Below are 22,076 nucleotides of genomic sequence, written 5' to 3' on the forward strand. Positions count from 1 at the left end.
GCATAAACACTCAGTAAATATCTGTTGAATGAAGAAATGAACCAAAGAAAAAAAAATGTGGGATTTTTTTCTCATGAAAAACACCCAGAGAATTACACAACACCAATGAGACTCAGTCTTTACCCACAAGTGGCTTACAGTCTAGGGGGACAAACTGCCAAGTCCTTTAGCTGTTACAAAAATTTGGGGCCAACTTAGATCTAATGGTTTCTCCTGAGTGCTTGTTTGCTCATGAGAAATATTCAGTTACTACTGACAGTATGTCAGTTGTGCCTTCACGGTCTTTACTTCAGATGAAGTCTTTACATTCTATCAAAACCTTTCACTCTAAGAGTTCTTACTAATTGAGTTTTGTTTAATTCATGAAACTTGCCGGGCACAATGGCTCATGCCTGTAATCCCAGAACTTTGGGAGGTGGAGGCGGTCAGATCACCTGAGGTCAGGAGTTCAAGACCAGCCTGACCAACGTGGCAAAAACCCCACCTCTGCTAAAAATACAAAAATTAGCCAGGCGTGGTGGCACGCACCTGTAATCCCAGCTACTTGGGAGGCTGAGGCAGGAGAATCGCTTGAACCCGGGAGGCGGAGGTTGCAGCCAGCCGAGATTGTGCCACTTCAACCTAGGCAACAGAGGGAGACTTCTATCTAAAAACACATAGTAGTAATTATAACAATAATTTAGAAAACTTGCTCTTAGTGTCTTTCAATTAATGGTAGCATGAAAAAAATATCTCCCTTGAATTAGTCAAACGGAGGCACAACAGTTTCAGGATGAAAGTTTCTGGGTGAAGTTGGGCTGGCAGCTGAACAAGTAAATGATAGCAGCTCTCAGTCCCTCCTCTCCCGTCCTGCCAGACAGTTGTTACCTCAGGGCAGGGGGAAACTGGCTTGGCTATTCCCGACAGATGGACAGTCGGTAGCACGGACCCTCCCACAGGCCCTCATCCCCTTGTGCAGCTGCCGGCCTCGTAGACAATCGTAGACAATCGGCTGTCTCCCCAGAAGAGGGAAAGAATTGTGCAGATGAGAAAGAGGCTCTCAGCGGGAGGGAGGCAGGCGGGTTGACTGACACGGGAGAGGGCTGGCTTTTTGGAGGGCTCTTAGCAACGGCCCTCCTTGAGCCATCTCAGCCACGAGAAAATCAAATCAATGTGCCATTCTTCCAGGCACGAGGCAGCAGCAGCAGTTCAACATGAAAGGAGGCTTCCTCCCTGCCTGCTAATTACCTGCTCTTCCCGATCTCACGGTTTCTGCCTTTGCAAAGTGCTACTGAGAAGGGGGAGGAAACGTCCGCCACCCATCCCCCTTGCTGCCTGGGGGTTCATACTTAATTGTGAGCCCATGTTATATCATCTCGTCTCATTGATAGGCGGGATCGAGAGGGGGGTTCCAGCCCCCCTGGACCGGCCGGAGCTTTATTCTAGAGTTACTGGCGCGTGGCTGTGCTTTTCTTTCCCGTTTGTAGGTGAAACCCCATTGGCTTCATTGGCTCCTTGATTTAAACCACGCCCGGCTTTCTGCCCGCTTTGCTGCTGCTGGGCCAGGCTGCCCAGCCATATCCCAGCCCCGTCTGCAGGGAGCCAGAGCCTGCTGCTGCTATTGTGTGGATGCCGCGCGTGTCCTCTCTTCTTTCCAGAGATGGCTAACAGGGGCCCGAGCTATGGCTTAAGCCGAGAGGTGCAGGAGAAGATCGAGCAGAAGTATGATGCGGACCTGGAGAACAAGCTGGTGGACTGGATCATCCTGCAGTGCGCAGAGGACATAGAGCACCCGCCCCCCGGCAGGGCCCATTTTCAGAAATGGTTAATGGACGGGACGGTAAGGCCGGCAGCGATCTCGGTTGCTGGGGCGGTGGGCAGGGAAACCCTCCAGGGCCCTTTCTTTTAACGTAAGGCTGCGGGAAGAGCTGCTGTTGCCAAGCTCTGTGTCTCACCAGGAGGGATGGGAATGCCTTTATTTCTTCAGGATTGGAAGATTTGGGCTCCATGCACTATTCCCTAGCTAGCTTGGGGGTTCTCCACTCACCCTAGCATCACATCTCCCTTCTGAGTTGGCAAATTCGAAGCCCTTTTGATTTTTCTAATGAGAATAGAGATAAGTATGTCCTTGTGATTTCCCCAGCCTTCCTAGTGCATCAGCTCTTCTGGGGCCATTTCTTTCCTTAGGGGAACGCGTTGGTTACACAGTAAAACAAAGGAGGGAGGAGGGGGACTAGCCACCTTCACATTCTTGTGGGAGCCATGCACCCTGGAAGTGTTCAGTGTCTGTTTATTGACTGGATGGGTCCTCATGAAACTAAAGGGAGTCCTTACTTGTTAACTGCCTTTCTGACCAGATGCTTGTGTGTGTTTGAGGGTTTGAGGGCCGCAGGCTCTGTGATCCAAACAAGCCCATCCTTTCCTGCAGCCTGTGATTTACTGTTACATAACTGCTATCCAGTGCTTCTGCTGGGTTGCCCAGAGCTTGGGTTATATATATATATATATCTGGGAAAAAGGTACCACATTCACTTCTTTTACACATTATTAAAATATATGGGATGAGTAAATTGCAGCCTGCTTCTTATTTGCCTTTTGATAGAAGAAATAATATTAGACTCTATCATTTGAGCTCTGCCAACCTCAGGAGCCACTAAGTCATTCCTCCTTTGAAAGTCTGGAATCACGTCCTCATCACGTCACGTCATTCCCTATCTGTAAACATTCTTTCCCTCCTCCAGAAAAAGGAAGGGAGGAACAGGGAGGGAATGGCGCTCCTGGGCTACAGGAATCTCTGTAGTAAGGAGCAGCGCTAGGAATGGGGTCATCTGGGTCTTTGGGGCTTAGCACAGGTGCCTGGCTACACAGCCCTGAGCCCATGCCTTCCTGGGGCCCATGACTTGCTCCTGCCCAAACTGGATGAGCAGTGCCCCATGTGAGCAGGATTCACTTCTCATTCTTGACCTGTAAATACAAACGGAAACATTGATTCTGTCTCTCCCCTCCCACTTCAGGTCCTGTGCAAGCTGATAAATAGTTTATACCCACCAGGACAAGAGCCCATACCGAAGATCTCAGAGTCAAAGATGGCTTTTAAACAGATGGAGCAAATCTCCCAGTTCCTAAAAGCTGCGGAGACCTATGGTGTCAGAACCACTGACATCTTTCAGACGGTGGATCTATGGGAAGGTAAACAGCCCTCCCGCTTTTGGGACTGTTCTTTTCTTCTTCTCTCCTTTGCCCCATCTCCTTGTAAAAACTGCTCACAGTGTTCTTCCCTGTGCCTGTTGATGTGTGTAAGATGCTCTCAGCTGTTATTCTGGGGGCACTGTTTGCCTTCCCCATTGTTATGTTCTATTAAAAGGAGCTACTCTCTTCTAATGGAACACACACCCTGAGGACACAGAGGGGATCTCAGCAACTAATGTAAACAGAAGCCTCAAGCTAGAGGAAGCTAATGGTGACATACATGCCTTTTATTCCTCTTACCCCTCCCATAACAAATCACAGTTACCAGAGGAGAAGGGAGGCAGGGGGCCAGTGTGCTTCTCGCTCAGCTGCAGCTTATAGACAAAGCCATCTGGGGCTATTATGTCAATCTGAGAAATAGATAGCACTCCCACCTTTTGTTAAACCATGATCTGGGAGCTTGGTGACTCTGCCTTCCGGACATGCATTCTGCTCACAGTGTGACAGGTGCTTTTTTCCTTCACATTTGTGAATTGACTTGGTGAGGAAATCTTACAAAAGCATAAAAATCAAATCACACTCCTGGACATATTTAATAATCTGCCATTACTGGGGGACATGATGTGAACGGGGACACTGCCAGAGAATTTGGGAACTTCGGTCATGGTGTCGTTAGTGTCCCCTTTAGCGAAAATGTGTATACCCAACCATGTGACTGTGTTCCTTCTCCACTAGGCCTGCCTGAGGCACCAGGAGATACCAACTAGTCAGAGCAGGACTGTCAGATTGACTGTGCTCTCACATGCTCTTTGTCACTGGCTGTCATTAGTGGCCCAACCAACAGGATCCCCAGGGCAGTGACCCAAATGGCTCTGTTCACAGTGAGAATGGGGTAGCTTTCCCCTGATGGAGAGACATGGTATTTTAAAGGGCATTCAGATGACGGTTGAAATAGATCTCTAGCAGAAGACCATTCTACTACTCATCACACTATGATTTATAAAGACACAATGGCCTCGTTAATCCTCAGCGTCATGCAAAGAGCTAGCAATGTGTGTTTCCCTCATAGGTGAGTGGTTAAAATCCTAAGATGCTAATTAGTTACCTTGTGGTTTGCCATTATTTAGAAATTCAGATATTCAAAACTGCAGGCCAGGCCAATCTATGGAACTTGCTGTTGAGCCTCCAAATTCTCATGTAATTTCACAGTTCAGATTTGATCCCTGCTTCCTAGATCAAAACTATGATGATTTTTTTCCAGCTAATACAGATAGCTACTGCTTGTTGATGTTTTCCTATGCACTAGGCATTTTACAAGTGCTTTATTGCATAATGCCAGTCAATTCTGCTAACAATCCTATGAGGTAAACGTTTTTTAATTTTCCCGTTTCAAAGATGATGAAACTGAAGCTTGCCCATGGTTACTTGTGTCCATGAGAGAGCAGAGCCAGAACTCAAACCTGGGCTCTCTGACAGCAAAGCATAGAGCCTTAACTAGTCTGCCAACCCATTCTTGGGCCAGGAGGCTTAGTTTCCTTCACCTACACCGTGAGTGTGCTGTTGAGTCATAATGGTGACTAGCTGATGAGGATGAAGAGAAGGTGAGGGAGGAGGTGAGGAGGAGGAGGAGGAAGATGATTCAGGGCTGTGTGGGACAGAAGGATGGAGAGTCAGTGTGAATGGAAGGGACCTGGATGAGTCCCCCCCACCCCACCAAGTGCAGGAAGTGTGTAGGAGGAGGAAGAAGCCAGGAGGTCTGTGGGAGGTGAGGATTCTGAGAGCTTTCCTGTCTTCATGCTACTGAGGATGCTTTACTTGCCTCTCCCCCTTTTTACAAAGAACACAAAGGTAAAACTTTACTCCTCAGAGGTGCTCACAGCAAGTGTGGAGGAGTGTAGGGAGAAATGGTCCCTGATGTACACAGTCGGAGGGGGTATATACCACCTGCCCCAGACCTGTGTGTTAGACTCCTCTAAAGGAAGAGGGAGGCCCAGAGGGATGAGTGTGGTCACCTGAGCCAGGACCATGGACCAGTCAGCTCCAGGGGAACAAGACAGACACTAAGAGTCCCAGCCCCAGGGTAGAAAAGTGGGGCTTTAAAGGAAATAAGAGAGCAGGTCCACTCCAAGGGCAGCAGGACTGACAGGTAGCAGGAAGAACTGTAGGCAGGTCATGCAGTAGGTAGGGACGAAGAGGAGAGCTGTCAATAGGAAAGCAGGTGCTTCGGAGTTTCCAAACGGCCCTGAGAGGGTCTGATGGCCCCCTCCATGGAATGGCAACTGAGGACCGAAGTCCAGGGAGATTTGTTATAGGTTGGAGAGGATATCTGATATTCCCCGGGATACTGTCTGAAGCTTAGGCCAATGCTGGTCACCATACAATAGGGCAGGAGGTAGAAAAGTGGGTTGCTTTGAGCAGAGAAGCAGGGAGAGGTAGGGGAAGGCAGTACTGCAGAGCAGACTGAGCAAGTGAGGTTGGGGTCCTTTCTGCAAGAATTGGTTGTCACTCATGTGTGACATAAGAAAACTGGAATCAAAGGAATGCTGCGGGGCAGGGTTGGCACGTGTTATGTGTCTATGTGCATGTGAGGGGATACATGTTTGTGCACACAGCTATTAGACTAGCTGTTTGCTTAGCTTACCACATTCTCCCTACTATTCTCCACCTTGACTGTGGTTTTAATGCTGTCCTCACATATCAACTTACATTAATTCCGGATTCCCTGCACCTTGGTTGTGGTGTCTGTGGCCACTGTGGCTCCAGCCCTCCTTGCCTAGGAGCTTCTTTTCCTCTGCAGGTATTTCATGCCCAACAGCTCTCAGTCTCCCATCTCCCCTACTCAGTGCCTTCTCCCAAGTGAGGGCTCTGCTTGCCCACAGCTGCCCTGTGACTCTCCAGGCTGCCTGGATGTTGCAAATTTGTAAGTCTGGAGAAGCCCAGGCTTGCCAAATGCCTTCTTGTTTAGGCTTCAATCACTTCTACAGGCTGAGGCCCCAGATGTACCACTATCCTTAATCACCCCAGGTGAAATACTTCAAATAGACTGCAGGGTAATTGGAATACAAGATTCAAGGCTTTAAAGTGAAATCCAAAAAACAACACAATCACAGGGACATTATAGACAAAGCTACTGAAGTCCCCCTAGGGCAGAGCTGGGGTGACCACTTGCTTTCAGTGATGGAGAAGAAGTAGGGTGGCTTAGAGGAATGGAACGGGCCTGGGAAGTCTTCTCGTGAATAACAGAAGGTGAATGGCCTGGCAGATTACTTTTGGATTTGCCATGGGTCCCCTGGAAAGGGCAGGGGTGGGGCCATCTCAGCTGTCTATGATTCAGAAGAAAGTACTCTGCAGGTAAGACTTTAGCATCTTTTCCGTGGACAGAAAGTGGGAAAGGGAGAAAAAGCAGAGCAAGAAAGGGAAGGGTGTGTGTAAGAGAGAGAGAACATTTTAGAGCAAGTGAGTGTTCCGGTCTAGTAGCGGGACAGAAAGACTGCAGTGCAAGCTTATCCTGGAAGGTATTACAGGAGCGTACAGGCTCCTGAGTCAGAAATTAGACTGCCTGGACAATCCTGTGCTCCACCACTTATCAATTAACTTCTCTAAGCCTCAATATTCTCAGTTGCAAAGTGGGGATAATCATGTCTATTTCACAGGGTTGATATGGAGAGTAAATGAGATAGTTCATTAGAAGTGCTTAGCCTGGTTCATGATGATAGTAGAGGATAATAAAAGTTGGTAATGTAGAAATTATTATTGTCATTGACTTGTCTTTTCTAAGATTAACAGAAAATAAGGGAGGGAAGAGTAAGTCTGGAAAAACACACATTCTGTCTTAGAACAAGTGGACTTAGTGGCCACATACAGGAGCTGGTGGCATTGCCTGGATGACCTTTGCCCTCTCTGACAGCTGTGGAGCCTTTACTTCATCAGCTGTTCTCTAATACAAATGACCAGACTTTAGGAGTCACCTTACTGAGTTTTTCCCACTTTGTGGTCATTACCCTCTTGATGTCTTTCCCTGTAATTTATTGCTTTACCAATTCCAGACACAGAAGACCCCGCTACACTGGAAAGAGCATGAGTTTTGGAGTCAGGTAGATGGGTTGAAATCTCTTTTGCTACATACTAACTGTGTGACCTTGTTTAAGTTGCTTAGTTTCTCAGAGCCTCAGTTCCCTTCTTGGTGAACAGTCCTAATGCCTCTCTTTTGTAGAATTTTTGTAAGGATTAACTATGTAAAGAAGCTAGCATAATGCCTGGCTACTAGACACCTAATAAATGTTGGCTCTTCCCCCCACGCCATTAGTCATTCAGCAATGATCTTGTTGGTTCATTTGTGTAACCACTTGATGTGCATTGAATGTATAAAATTCTAGAATGTCAGAGCAGGTAAGATTCGCAGATCGATCAGTCTCACGGCTCTTCTTAGTAATCCTACTGAGAAGGATCCTGGACACATGATCATGTCGTGCCTGTTCCCCTCTCCTGATGACTGGGAGTTGGGGAGGCGTGGTTTACACTGGAAGTGCCTGGAGGTTCAAATATATTCTCTGGGAAGGCGTCACTTTGTGTGTCATTCCTCAACAGCAAGAGTGAAGAGATATTTCACACAGCATGACAGATATCTTGGGATCTTGTAAGTAAAGTACCTGTAAGGACTTGAGACATCACAAGTGTCTGCTGCTCGAAGCCTCATTTTCCTTTTTTTTTTTTTGAGTCGGAGTCTTGCTGTGCCGCCCAGGCTGGAGTGCGGTGGCGCGATCTCGGCTCACTCCGCCTCCCGGGTTCACGCCATTCTCCTGCCTCAGCCTCCCGAGTAGCTGGAATTACAGGCGCCGCCACTGCGCCCGGCTAATTTTTTGTATTTTTAGTAGAGATGGGGTTCCACCGTGTTAGCTAGGATGGTCTCGATCTCCTGACCTCGTGAACCGCCCACCTTGACTTCCCAAAGTGCTGGGATTACAGGCGTGAGCCACCGCGCCCGGCCTTGAAGCCTCGATTTCTATCAGAGCAGCCGTCACTGCATTTATTTCAAGTGGCTGCTGACGATTGTATTTGGTGGGTTTTTCCTTTAGCAGTGGCTCTCTAATGCTAGCGTGCATCAGAATCACTAGGTAGGTTTGTTAAAGCACAGACTGCTAAACCCCAACAGCAGAGTTTCTGAGGTATTAGGTCTGAGGTGAGGCCAAGAATTTGTATTTCTTACCAATTCACAGACCATACTGATTCTGCTGGTCTGGGAACCCCATTTTCAGAGCCACCACCCAGAGCAGTGGGAGTCAGGCAGGCAAGCAACAAACATTTATAAAATCCACAGAGCAAACCCAACCTCCCCTCTGATATTTCTCCCTTGACTGTTGCAATATTTTGGTCTCCCTTCACTGGAGAATTGGAAGCTTAGGCCCAAGTTATTATTCAGGGAAATAAGACATGGTTTCATACACGACTGCTTACTTTCTCTGTAAGTCCAAGAAAGATGGAAAAAGCCAGTGTTCTAAGAGTTACAAGGCTGAGTCGAGACTGATATGTAATAGAAGTATAATAGCTCTGAGACAAAGAACTTTGACTGCAAGACTGATTTTTTTGTATTAAAAGTAGAAATAGAAAGTAGAGACTGTCCAATCCAAGTTGACACACCCAGAGGACTTCTCTTTTACCTTTTTTCTTTATCTTCATCCTTTTCATTTACTTTTTATTTTCATAGACATACATAAGATATCTTGGAAGTAATAAAGAATTTAAGGGAACAAAATCCTTGTTAAAGTATCTTTATAGCATTAAGGATACCTGGGTTGGGGCCTTACAATGCAGAACCTCCAGTCCCACACCCCAGGAGTTATAACTTAGTAATGTGGGGTGCAGGATCACACTTTGAATAACATTACTTTGTGATAATGTAGGAAATAGGGAGCGCTGTGTTGTCAAGTCAAGCTGTCAGTTGCTACGTGACTCCTGCTGAGAACGCTTGCCAGGTGAGACAGAGAAAGCTACCGTGCCATCAACTCCATTTTTGTTTAAGACTAATATTTTCAAGCAAAATTGAGAGGAAGGTACAGGTATTTTCCATATGCCCTCTCTCCCCACAAATGCACAGTCTTCCCCATTATCAACATCCCCCATGAAAGTAGCACATGTTGCTAGTGATCAACCTACATTGGCACATCATCCAAAATACACAGTTTACATTAGGTTCACTCTTGCTGTTATACATTCAATGCGTTTGGCCAAATGTATAATGACGTGTATTTATCATTGCCATATCATATCAAATACTGCCCTAAAAATCTTCTGCGCTTTGCCTTTTCATCCCTCCCACCCTCAGCCCTGGCAACCACTGATCTTTTTACTGTCTCAAGAGTTTTGCCTTTTCCAGTATGTCATAAAGTGGGAATCATACAGTAGGTATGCTTTTCAGATCCCACCAGCTCTTGGATAACCAGACTCTATCTCATTTCTGCTATCCCTCCATCCAGAAAATGACCAACACTTAGCTGATCCTTCTTTGAGGAATGTTTTTCTTTTCTTGGAAGAATGGCCTGGAGCAGTGGCTTTCCAGCTCACCCGAGGAGCCCCAGCAATCTACCAAAGCATCCAGGGTGGCCGTCAGGGAGCAAAGTCATTCCAAGCTGCAGGGCTCTGGGCTGACTTCCAACTTGGAACAGAGTTCTTCTAATTATCGCTTTTACTTTTGACTTTGTGGAAGATATCTCTGAAGAAAGGAGTTATTGCTTAACAAATATTATTTAGTACTTACCACATGGCAGACATGGGGATGTTTTTAAACATTGAAAACCAAAGCTTTAGAGTAGTATCTGCCTGTCCATCTGGCTACCTCAGAATCATCTCAGGAGACTGCCCCAGAATCTGAATATTTAAGATTCTCGGGTAATCCTGAAGATCAGTTTAGCTTGCAAATCACCAGGCAACACCTATAACTCTCAAACTTGCCTGAAGATAAGAATGACCTGGGAAGCTTATTAAAAATATGGACTCCCAGAACTTACCAAACCATTCTCTCAGGAGAATGACCTCAAAATGCATATTTTAAAAGAGATGCGCTCCCCCTCCGGCCACCCGCCAGCCAACTCCCATAAATAATCCAAGAAGCTTGGGAAACCCTGCTCTGAAGTAGGCTGTGTATGGCCATTTTTTGTACTTGCACAATTTTGAAGGCTTCGTCATTGGGCAGATATGACGCTTGGTTGGGATATGACTAGTTTAGCTTTTCTTGTTTTTAAATTCATTTCACTTATCTTATTGTTATTTAGAGACAGGGGTTCCCTCTGTTGCCCAGTCTGGAGTGCAGTGGTGCAATCATAGGTCACTACAGCCTGAAACTCCTGGACTCAAGCAGTCCTCCTGCCTAAGCCTCCCAAAGTGTTGAAATTACTGGTGTGAGCCACTGTGCCCAGCCTTTTGTTGTTTTATACTTGGTGCACATCACAGAGCTTCCTTAACCTCAGTGTTTTTTTATGCACTTAAATTTTTGTTCCCCAGTTGCAGAAATCGGCTTCTACAAGTGGCCCTGACTCCTTCTGTGTGCCACTCTCATCCAATGGTACTTGATCTGGGCTTCTGAACTGGCAAAGCAAGACAGGGAAGGCTGGAAAAAGGCCCTCTTCCCATCCTGTCAGTCCAAGAGTGCTGAAATTAGGAAACATAACAAGACTAACATAACAAGAAAATAAGCTAGATGTGAACCGGTTCCAGAAGGCAGATTTCTGGTCATAATGTTATTTAGAATCTTGGCAATCATTAACTTAGTGTACTAGTCTATTTTTGTTGCTTTAAAGGAATATTTGAGACTGGGTAATTTATAAGGAGGTTTTATTTTAGCTCATGGCTCTGCAGACCGGACAGGAAGTGTGGTGCTGGCACCTGCTTCTGGCAAGGGCCGCAGGAAGCTTACAATCATTGTGGAAGGTGAAGGGGTGCCAGTATGTGTATGTCACATGGTGAGAGAGGGAGCAAGAGACAGAAGGTAAAGGTGCCAGGCTCTTAAACAGCCAGATCTTGTGTGAACTCATACATAAGAACTCACTCATTATCATGAGGTCAGCACCAACCCGTTCATGAGGGATCTGCCCTCATGACCCAAATACCTCCTACTAAGCCCAGCTCCCACACTGGAGGTCACGTTTCAACGTGAGATTTGGAGAGGACAAAACATCCAAAACGATATCACTTGGGCAGAACATCAGAAGTGAGGCCCTCACTGCTTTTCTTTGTTTCAATCTCGTTTGGATGAAGATATGGAGAAACAGACAAAAACACTCAAAGACTTATGGACATTGGGGTTGGTGCCCTTGATTCTATAGGGTCTGAAATCTGTGCTCCAGTTTTATCCCCCTCAGTGTGTCTCCTCTGGCCTGGCACAAAACAGCCATTGTGACCCTTTCAGATCATCCCTGATCCCTGGTTCCTACTGAGGAATGTGCTTCCTCATCCAGCCTGCAGTGGGCGCCATGGGAGATGGCGGTGTGGCATGGTGGATTGTTCAAGGGCTTTGCATTCAGACAGATCTGATCTAGAGCTGGGCTCTATTAACTGATTGGGTGACTCTGGGCATGTTAATTAACCTCTTTGAATTAGTTTTCTCATCCACACATGAGGAGGAATAATCCCAACTCCATGAGGTTGAGATGATATATACAGTGTCTACCCTATAATTTATTTATTTATTTTTTATTTATTTATTTTTTATTTTATTTTTTTTAATTTTTTTTTTGGAAACTGAGTCTCGCTCTGTCGCCCGGGCTGGAGTGCAGTGGCCGGATCTCAGCTCACTGCAAGCTCCGCCTCCCGGGTTTAGGCCATTCTCCTGCCTTAGCCTCCTGTGTAGCTGAGACTACAGGCGCCCGCCACCTCGCCCGGCTAGTTTTTTGTATTTTTAGTAGAGACGTGGTTTCACCGTGTTAGCCAGGATGGTCTTGATCTCCTGACCTCGTGATCCGCCCGTCTCGGCCTCCCAAAGTGCTGGGATTACAGGCTTGAGCCACCGCGCCCGGCCTACCCTATAATTTATATAAAATATCTTGCTTTGGAAAGTTTCTTAAGGAAAAAATTCCAATTTCTTCTTGTCAAATAATGCCTGCTTCCCTAGTGGCTTCTTCCTCAAGTATAATCACTTCCTTTTCCACTCTCCTGGGATGAGGGTGGGTTGTATTGATAGTTCTAGGCTCCTGGATATTTTATCCTAGCCTGCAACTTAGTTCCCTTTGTCCTTTCTGGGTTTATGTAGTAGTCTATACAAGAAGTGTTATATATAACACTTATATATAAGTGTTAGTTCTTATAAGTTCTTATATATAGTCTTATATTTAAGAAGTGTTGTATAGACTACTACATGAACCCAGAAAGGACAAAGGGAACTAAGTGTTGCGAATTTTCTAGATGCAGGGATACCAGGGATGAACTAGCTACTTGTGAAGGAGTCTGGTTCTATGGTTTAATAAAACTTTGCTTCTTCACCCATTGCTCCAGGGTAGTATCTGCGGCTGAGCTGCTGGATGTCAGGCCCCACATTTTCCCAGATCCTGGACATATCAGAACAGCTCTTTCCAACTACCAGAAACAAGCATCCAGGGTGCTCTTTGTAAAGAGTAGAGATGAGTGATATAACCTAACCTAAGCCTTCCTTTGCTCAATCATTTCTATAAGTTCCCTTTAATAGCTTGCTGCTTAAGAGCAAGTCCTCTCCCTATCTCTTCACAGAATGAGCCTTCGGAAATCATTACCACATTTATATTTTTTAAAAAGTGTCCCATTATATGGTGACAATTACAGAAATGCTTTCACCTGTGGAAGAGTCATTCTAACAACCATTTCTGTATTTCTTCTTAGTTCTGAATAATCCTTATGCCCTCTCCCTTCTGTCTGCTTCTGAAATACTTCATTCTCCACCTCCCCAGTTATTCCTTGAGTCTGGGATACTCTCCATTGACAGCATTTTATCCTTGTGTTCACCACCCAGTCCCACAGGGCCTCAGGATTCAGGCAGTCACCCTGTGGTTAATGTGAAGGTGGGGGCACAGGGGAGAGAGAGAGGATCAGCTTTCTCTCTCTCCTCTTCGAATAAATGAAGATCCTGAACTGGACTTCCTCTGAAGGCCTTAATTGTTTATTTTATTACAGTTCATACTCCGTTCTCACTTTCCATCTGCCTTTCCCCTGTAATTCTGTATCCCCTAGAGACGGAGCTGCAGCAGCTGGGCCAAAAAACTGCAGATGGTTCACCAGGTCTAAAGAGAGCCTTAATATTTGCCCTTAACTTTCATAGTTCCCCACCAGGTTAGATGCTGCCTTCCCTTTTGACCCTATGCTTTCTAGCTTTTGTATTCCACACTGGTGCCTTGCATGGACTTTTGATCTGATTCTAAATTGCAGGCCACCCCCACAGTAGCATCATCTCAGTCTAGGACATGTCAGTCAGCTGGAAGAGAAGAAAGGAGAAAGGATGGGAGGAAAGGCTGACTTGTAGGGCCCAGTTGCTTTCTCCACAGGTTAATGGTCACTGGGCTTCTTAGGTAACGGGGCTCCCCATCCCACTGTGCAGGGGCCACACTGCACATCCTTCTCCCTTGCTCTCCTCCTTGTCACACACAAGCCAGTTGTTTATTGTCTCCATTTAGCTCTTTTCAAATGGCACAAAATAAAGGGCCTATCACTTGTGTCACATTGAGTGCTTTCTGTGTTGATTTGCTGTTTTTCATTTGCCAGACCTCTGGCCCAAAGAGCAAAGCGAATACTCAATTTGATGCACATGGATGATTTTATTTATACAGCAACTATGAATGGATTAGAAACTTGGTATCTCTGGTATGTACCATATAGAGAACAATGAACCAGGTTACCTTTTGTTCCTTTCTGAGAAGTTTGGGTATGGTTGTCTTAGGGCCACTTTGGGAGGTGTTTGACAGCACTGCCCCCTTGAATGTGGTCACGCGCAGCCTTCTATCAGAACTTCCCTCCTGGGTGTCCAGCTGTATCCTTCCAGCATTCCTTGGCTCTGACACGTGCTTAGCTTTAATCTCTTTTTTGGTTTCCAGGGAAGGACATGGCAGCTGTGCAGAGGACCCTGATGGCTTTAGGCAGTGTTGCAGTCACCAAGGATGATGGCTGCTATCGGGGAGAGCCATCCTGGTTTCACAGGTAAAAGTCTCTTCCTTGCTCCCTGGCCCACAAGGTGATTTTAACCACAGGGAGGGTCTGAAGCCTTGGAACTCTACAGAGGCTTTATGTACAAAGCCCCAGGACCAAGCATTGCTGTCTCCACAACTGTTTCCCCAAAGCAATGAAAGACTGATGCTTCTGTACAGGCCAGTAACCTAGCCAGAGCAGAAATGGTTGGGCCTTTTCTACCAGATACCTGCATCCTCCAGCTCCACTCAGGTTCTCTTTCTCCTGAGGCTCAGCAGGACTGGATGACCTTTCTTGAAGGTGGCTTCATGTCTGAACTTGGTTTTATTATGACTTCAGCCAACTTTGAGCTTTCTTGCCTGCCTCCCTCCCTCCTTCCCTCCTTCCCTCCCTCCCTCCTTCCCTCCCTCCCTCCTTCCCTCCCTCCCTCCTTCCCTCCCTCCCTCCTTCCCGCCTTCCCTCCTTCCCTCCTTCCCTTCTTCCTTCCTTCTTTCCTTCCTTCCTTCCTTCTTTTGTTTGTGTACTTAATAGAGGGTAAATATGTCCTGTTTGTCTGGAACAGTCATAGTTAATATCTCTGTTGTCCCAGTGTATTTATTAATAGAACTCTCTTTCACTCTCAACAGCATCCTAGTCTGGATGACAAATTATATGGTTATCTCTCAGTAAAGGGCCTTTTCTTCAAGTGATTTTTCTTTTCTTTTCTTTTTTTTTTTTTTTTTTTGCAGAGGGTAGGGTAGGCAGGAAGCTTAAACTGGATAACTTAGTTGTAGAAGAGTGCCCTGTGGCAAATAATTGATTATTCATTTCCATGATCCCCTTTTCTTCTCCTTGACAGTTATTTTTTTAAAAAAAGTTACTAGCTTATGTCATCTTAAAGAACGCTTGCCCTGAAAACCTCTGAGATATTGGCCATTTGAAACCCTGGTTTTAGTGTCTGTATTATTAGTGAACTACCATGTTCCATGTGGCTACACAACCACAACTGTGTACTATCTGGCTCTTTACCAAAGTTTGCAGACCTCTAATCTAGAGTGAGACATTTCCCCTTATTAACTCTTAGGCCCCTTGGCTCTAAAATGGTATATTCATCTTGGCCCTATACAGGGAAAGTGAGGGTGGGACTAATGATGTGCTTTGTAAGAGAACCAATTTTAATTTTCACAAAGGCCTGAGGTAGCTGTGAGAGAAAGCGTAAGAAGAAGCAGGCTTCTTCTTAGAAGTCTGAGATGGCCTAAAGTGGTGGGGGAAGAAGGGAGAGTGGGGACAAAGAGAAACAAGGAAAGCTGAGAGTGAATTCCCCAGAGAGGTAGCCACAGATTCTGCCCTCCTCTTTGCTGGAATTCTGGAAAATACCTGGGCTTCTAAAAGATAGGGAGCTCATGCATTCTGGTGGGCCACAGCTCAGGCTAGGGTCGGAGATAGCTCAGAGTAGGTCCACGGCTGAGGTAGGTCCACAGTGCAGGGTAAGACCATAGCTCAGGATAGGGCCATAGATAGCTCAGAGTAGGGCCATAGATAGCTCAGAGTAGGGCCATAGATAGCTCAGGGTAGGGCCATAGATAGCTCAGAGTAGGGCCATAGATAGCTCAGGGTAGGGCCATAGATAGCTCAGGATAGGGCCATAGCTCATAACCACGGCTCAGGGTAGGACCTGCTGATCTATTTGGGGACCCCCAGGAGAGACTGTCTAATTGCATAGCTTGAAAAGGATTGGAAAACTGTCATAATGACATTATTCCCTCTCACTTTCCTTGTCCAGGAAAGCTCAGCAGAATCGGAGAGGCTTTTCCGAGGAGCAGCTTCGCCAGGGACAGAACGTAATAGGCCTGCAGATGGGCAGCAACAAGGGAGCCTCCCAGGCTGGCATGACAGGGTACGGGATGCCCAGGCAGATCATGTAGGACGCCGCATCCTGCCCCTGGTAGAGAGGATGAATGTTCCACACCATGGTCTCTACGAAAAAGAAATAGTTAGTCACCTTCTGACCTTCTCCTTTTTCTCAAAGCCTTCTGTCCCTGGTTTTTGCAAGTGCTGCATTTCTGCCGAGAATCCGCGTTGCCTACTGCTGCCACCTCCTGTTCATTTAGAACTATGCAAAGACTCCGCTTCCCTTTTCCTGAGCTCCTCAGGCCCCAAAGTCTCTGATTATTTATTTATTTATTTATTTATTTGCCAAAAATTCTCCTCTTCAACTTATAGAATGCACCTAATAAAGTAATTAGTCTTGTGTCTTACAGTGTAAAGTTCATTCTTTCTCTTAGGGACTCCGCAGTCCGGACTGGGTTTCTTCCAAAGGCCAGAAAGATGGAATTGAGCTTAAGCTGCAGCTGAGAAATATAGGTTAGCTATGAGGATGCTCTGCCAAGATTATCGCGTTTATCTTGGCAATTGGAGTAGAAAGTTTAGGAGTCATTCCGCCCACTCTGAGAGCCTAGAGCCATGAGTTCAAGAACAAAGTCTTTGACCCCCACAATTTCTGAGCATGCACTTTGTGCTTATTGTGCTAGACCTGTAGAGGACACAGGAAAGACTGAGACAATGCTCTGGTTCTTGAGAAGCTCTTGTATACGTGCCCAGGAAGTATCTGTTGAATGGATGGAAGGAAGAATGGATGGGTGGATGGTTTTATTGAATGGATGGGTGGGTAGATGACTGAATGAATGAGCAGTTTTCACTTCTCTAGCATTCATCTTCCTCTTACTGACCAGACCCTAGGTCCGATGCTGACATTTATACAGTTTTTTTTTTTCATCATCCAGGAGTTACAGACAATGTAGTTTGCTCTCTTAAAGTCATTTAAAGGGTCTAAACCCCTAAAACCCTAGGATGGTGCCTGGGATTGAGATTTGCCTAAGATGAATAGGTGTTTGAGACTTTTTTCCCCATGGATAGAAAACATCAAAAGGTCAAAAAAGCCTGGGGACTATTGGTTCATCTTATTCTTTCTTACCAGTAGAAACAAACAAACAAACAAACAAAAGACAAAAAACAAGTGATACATCTAGTAAGAGAAGAAATAAGGTATTTTATCCACATCATGAATAATAAGAAAAAGATAAAATAGATGAAAGTATAGACATTGCCACACTCTAAATGTTTGGACTTTTAGTTCCTTGGACTGTATTCTCTCTTTGTTCTCTACAGTTCTAGGTTTACCCACAGGTTCCTATGGGATCCCTGTGGGGGCAGGGCTGCTGAGGAGGCAGAACCCTGGGCCTCCACTCCTGCTTCAACCACAGCAGCTCTGATATATCTATATTATGTATTGGGATTCAGTATAACATTTTAAAAAGACCTTTAATGTAAAAGAAAAAAGGAAAAACCATTATGCTAAAGAAAATTGGCCTGTGGGTCACCTAAACTGTTTACTGTACCTGCTAGAAGTTCTAGTGGCCCTTTGACAGCCACTGGTCACCTGCCTGTTCCCGGAAAGATGCCTCCCAGCCATGGCAGCTGAATTATTTCCTGAAACCTTACCTTGGAGTTGCCACAAAAGTAAGAGAGGGAGGCCAATGGATCCCAAAGTGAAATAAAACTGGGAGGAAAGTCCTGGAGAAACGGAAGGTGTCTAGGTCCCTGTTTGGGATTGGGGGTAGGTGCCCCGGGGAAATAGCCTCCATCAGGAAGCGGATGGATTGGGAGAGAACTTTCAGGACGTGCCCTGTTCTGGCTCCCACATTGCCCTAGCCGTACCAGTGACACAGAGGGGCGAGAAAACAGCAAAATCAGTTCAGAGCCAGCAGGAAGCAGGTTGCTAAGTTCAGGGCTGTGCTGGAGCCCAGGTGGAGTAAGGAGCAGGTAAAAAGAGCACCGAAATGCCCAGAATCTGGGCATTTCTCCTTCCAACACGTTGCAACCCCCACATGGAGACTCCCATCCCTTCAGTCGTATCTAATAATTGCAACCTAGAGCTGAGGCTCTTGAAAAAATTTGAGGCCCTAGAGCAGAGGTTTACCCTGAGTGGTGGCAATTAGGGTAGAGAATGAGAATTCAGTGTGTAGTTCCAAAGAATATCTGTCTCGATATATTTTCCCAATAGTCACCAGAAGTGATCCAAGCTAAAGCCTGAGATTATTTTTCCCTCTTTTCCCACTTTGCATTTGCAGTCAAGTAGTAGAATCTTGGTTTTTATTTGCAGACATTCTGCCATTTTAGTTATCATTCGCAGAAAGCTTTAATGGCATAATAGACTGCAGCACTATTGTAGATAATAAATATAATTGGCATGGCTTCAAATGAGCAAAACTGCTAATTTAATCAGTCATTGAAACTGAAACAATTCTGTTGGCTACGAATCTTTCACTGCTATGGTAACTGTAAAGCACAAAGATAAAATTTTAAATTGTAGTAGCATTATTGGCAGAAATCAGCACATCATTCTTGTGAGTGCTTTTAAAGCCTATTTCCCTTGGACATTTTAGAAGTGAAATTTCCACGCTTAAACAGGCCAAGGTCAACTTCTTGAATAATGTAGACTCCAGGCCATCTTTCACATGGGCTTGGTAATGCCCTCACACTGTGCATGTGATAAACAAGCTTAAGGTTCCTACACCCCCTGAGTCAGCTCATAGTCTCTGCTCCCAAAAATTGTTTGAGAACCATTTCAAATGGTAGGTGCCAATTCTTGATAGTTTGTTTATGCATTTCAGCTACAGGAAATAATGTAATAGCTTGATTGGATCCAAAGTATAGTCAAGTCTATTTTTCAAAAGAGCAATCTTTCTTCTTTCTTAAATTACAGACCCACTTAGCATGCTATGTACTTTTTCCCAATTGCAGGCAGTGGTGACTGAGTGAGAGTAAGCTCTGAATAGTCATTATGCAAACCCTGTGTTAGTAATACACCTACTGTGCTATTAAAACCACTGGCTAGGGGAACAAATTAGGAGGATTCTTCTGGGCCTCTGGTACTCAATTTTTCTCCATGTGATGATAACATGCTGCAAATTGCAGAAATAAAAATTTTCTTTTTTTTTTCACTCCTCTCAGCTCCTACCTAGAAATGGGAATTTTCATGTCAAAACAGTTGTTTGCCAACATGTGCACCCAACAAACAAAAGAAAGATAATTGCGTGTTTTAAAACATTAAGCCTTTCTTCAATATATTAAGTCAAAGTTGCTTTGTATGGCAGTAAGCATTTGTGACATAATCCATAATAGATGGGCCTCTGAGGCAAAGCTCCTTGGAAAATACAGGGTGATTCTAGATATTAGTTTGTACATGCTTTATTATTTTGCTGCTGCTTTATTAATAACACAGATCTTAATTGATGTTTATCATGCTTAATTTATTGACTGTCACTGTAGCTTCAAGGTATTTGTACAACGGGCCAGCAAGATAATGATTCCCTTTTACCAAATTTCAAAATAGATTTTTCCCTTGATAAAACGTTGTAAAATATTCAAACAATTTGGGAAATGTAAAGACCCTCTTTAATTCTATCCTCCAGGATAACCACAACCCACAATTTAGTGCATCTCATCCTAGCATATTAAAATACATCTGTAATCTGCATAACATATTGAGAATATCTTCATCTCTATAATCCTTTGGTAATAAACCAGTTTCTCCCAGCTACAGCCTATCAGATAAACGGGCAGGGTAGGTATCTTCTCAGGAAATAGGAAGGTGTGACTCAATGGGGTGTCCCAACAAGACCAGATGAGGAAGCTGGTCCTTTCTACGTGGAAAGTTCTACATGGAAATGACTGAGTAACTTTTCCTTGAAAATCTGTTGAATGGATGTATCATTTTTCATTTAATTAACCCTTTATTGTTGGATTTGAAAATGTTCTCAAATTTCATCATTAAAATTAATGCTATAAGAAACATCCTTATAGCTATATCTTTGTAATAATTACCTTAGGATAATTTCCTAGTGATAAGTATCCATTTTTGATTAACATTGTCAAGTTATCCTCCACACTACCAGTTTAGAGCCTCACCTGCCAAGTACATGTGGCAATTTCCATACACTCTCATCAGCATTGTCACTTTTTTAAAAATTGTGAATATTTTGAAAGACACTGTCTGCATGCTAGGATGTTAGTGGAATTTGGTGTTCTTCCTGGGCAGCTGCAAAGAAATTTTATGGTGGCTGGACACCTTGCCACAAATCCCAGCATTTTTCATTTCTGCCACAGAGAACATTGGATCTGTGCAATTCATGCTTGTTTTATTATTTATTTATTTATTATTTGAGACTGCATTTCGCTCTTGTTGCCTAGGCTGGAGTGCAATGGTATGATCTCGGTTCACTGTAACCTCCGCCTCCCAGGTTCAAGCAATTCTCCTGCCTCAGCCTCCCAAGTAGCTGGAATTATAGGCATGTGCCACCACACCCTGATAACTTTGTATTTTTTGGTAGAGACGGGTTTCTCCACGTTGGTCTGGCTGGTCTCGAACTCCCGACCTCAGGTGATCCACCTGCCTTGGCCTCCACAAGTGCTGGGATTACAGGCGTGAGTCCCCATGCCCAGCCTATGTTTGTTAATGACTGTATGAAGTAGAACTGTATGAAGTAAATAGGATTGCTAAAAACAGAAGGGTTGGCTGGTAAAAAATTATTGAAAAATATGATACCAGAACAGAAATTACTGTTTCCAGAATTCAATTTGAATGTCTTAGACAAGAAAGCATTGCGAAATGTAATTGATTTACTACTCAGTGAAATCAAAGATCTGACATGGCTGTGAGTCTATAACATATTCTCAAAATAAATACGTCAACTTTTACAGCCCTGAGTTGAAAAGGTAAGGCTATGTTGAAGGGCAAGAATAAATCTCACTATGGTTCAAATGAGTTTAGGGTAAATACTGTGCTACTGACCTTTGTTTTAATTAGACAGATATTGAATGGCCTTCTGGAGGATAAAGTTAAAGATCCATTCTGGTTCCACATTCTTTTTTTTTTTTTTTTTTTTTTTTTGAGACGGTGTCTCCCTCACACTGTCGCCCAGGGCTGGAGTACTATGGCACAATCTCAGTTCACTGCAACCTCCACCTTCTGTGCTCAAGTGATTCTCCTGCCTCAGACTCCCAAGTAACTGGGATTACAGGCGTGTGCCACCACACCAGACTGATTTTTTGTATTTTTAATAGAGATGGGGTTCTACCATGTTGGCCAGGCTGATCTTAAACCCCTGACCTCCGGTGATCCGCCTGCCTGTCCTCCCAAAGTGTTGGGATTACAGGCGTGAGCCAGCATGCCCTGCCTGGTTCCACATTTTTGAATCAATAATTCTTTGGGAGAATATTGCATCAGTCTTATGATGGATGAGCTTAGCTCACATAGATTGCACAATAAGAAAATCTGCCTTATGAAAAAATTTCTTATGGAGAAATTCCATTTCAGAACAAACTGAAGGGAAAATAACAATGACCTGTGGGAATTTCACTTGATAGAAATTGCCTTAGTCCACTTGGGCTACTATAACAAAATACCTTAGACTGGGTAATTTATAAATATTAAAAATGTATTTCCCATAGTTTTGGAGGCTGAGAAGTCCAGAATCAAAAAAACAAACACGTGTGCTGTTTGGTAAGGGTTTGCCCTCTGTTTGCAAGACAGCACCTTGGTGCTGTGTCCTTCAGTGGGGACAAATGCTGTGTCCTCACATGGCAGAAGAAATGAAAGGCCTAGGCAGCTCTCTGAAGCCCCTTTTATAAGGGCATTAACCCCATTAATGAGCACAGAACCCTCATGGCCTAATCACCACACAAGGCCTAATACCTTTTAATACCACCACCTTGGGGGCTTGAGTTCC

The 22,076-nt window shown here is 44.7% G+C and overlaps 1 protein-coding gene across 1 annotated transcript; it reads left to right on the plus strand.

Annotated features, from left to right (window-relative positions):
• The first annotated feature begins 1,106 nt into the window (after positions 1–1,106).
• Positions 1,107–16,544, plus strand: TAGLN3 (transgelin 3). Its single transcript, XM_009199916.1, has 4 exons — positions 1,107–1,819; positions 2,994–3,168; positions 14,217–14,319; positions 16,070–16,544. The coding sequence occupies exons 1-4, from the start codon at positions 1,640–1,642 to the stop codon at positions 16,209–16,211; spliced, it is 600 nt and encodes a 199-aa protein (XP_009198180.1). The 5' UTR covers positions 1,107–1,639; the 3' UTR covers positions 16,212–16,544.
• Positions 16,545–22,076: the final 5,532 nt, after the last annotated feature.

The sequence above is a fragment of the Papio anubis genome, chromosome 2 (genome assembly GCF_008728515.1).
Source record: "Papio anubis isolate 15944 chromosome 2, Panubis1.0, whole genome shotgun sequence".
Taxonomy (NCBI): Eukaryota; Metazoa; Chordata; class Mammalia; order Primates; family Cercopithecidae; genus Papio; species Papio anubis.

Coding starts and splice junctions, on each gene's coding strand:
- TAGLN3 (XM_009199916.1), top strand. CDS start 1,640: ATGGCTAACAGGGGCCCGAGCTATGGCTTAAGCCGAGAGGTGCAGGAG. Junction 1,820..2,993: donor AATGGTTAATGGACGGGACG/GTAAGGCCGGCA, acceptor CTCCCACTTCAG/GTCCTGTGCAAGCTGATAAA. Junction 14,320..16,069: donor GAGCCATCCTGGTTTCACAG/GTAAAAGTCTCT, acceptor TTCCTTGTCCAG/GAAAGCTCAGCAGAATCGGA.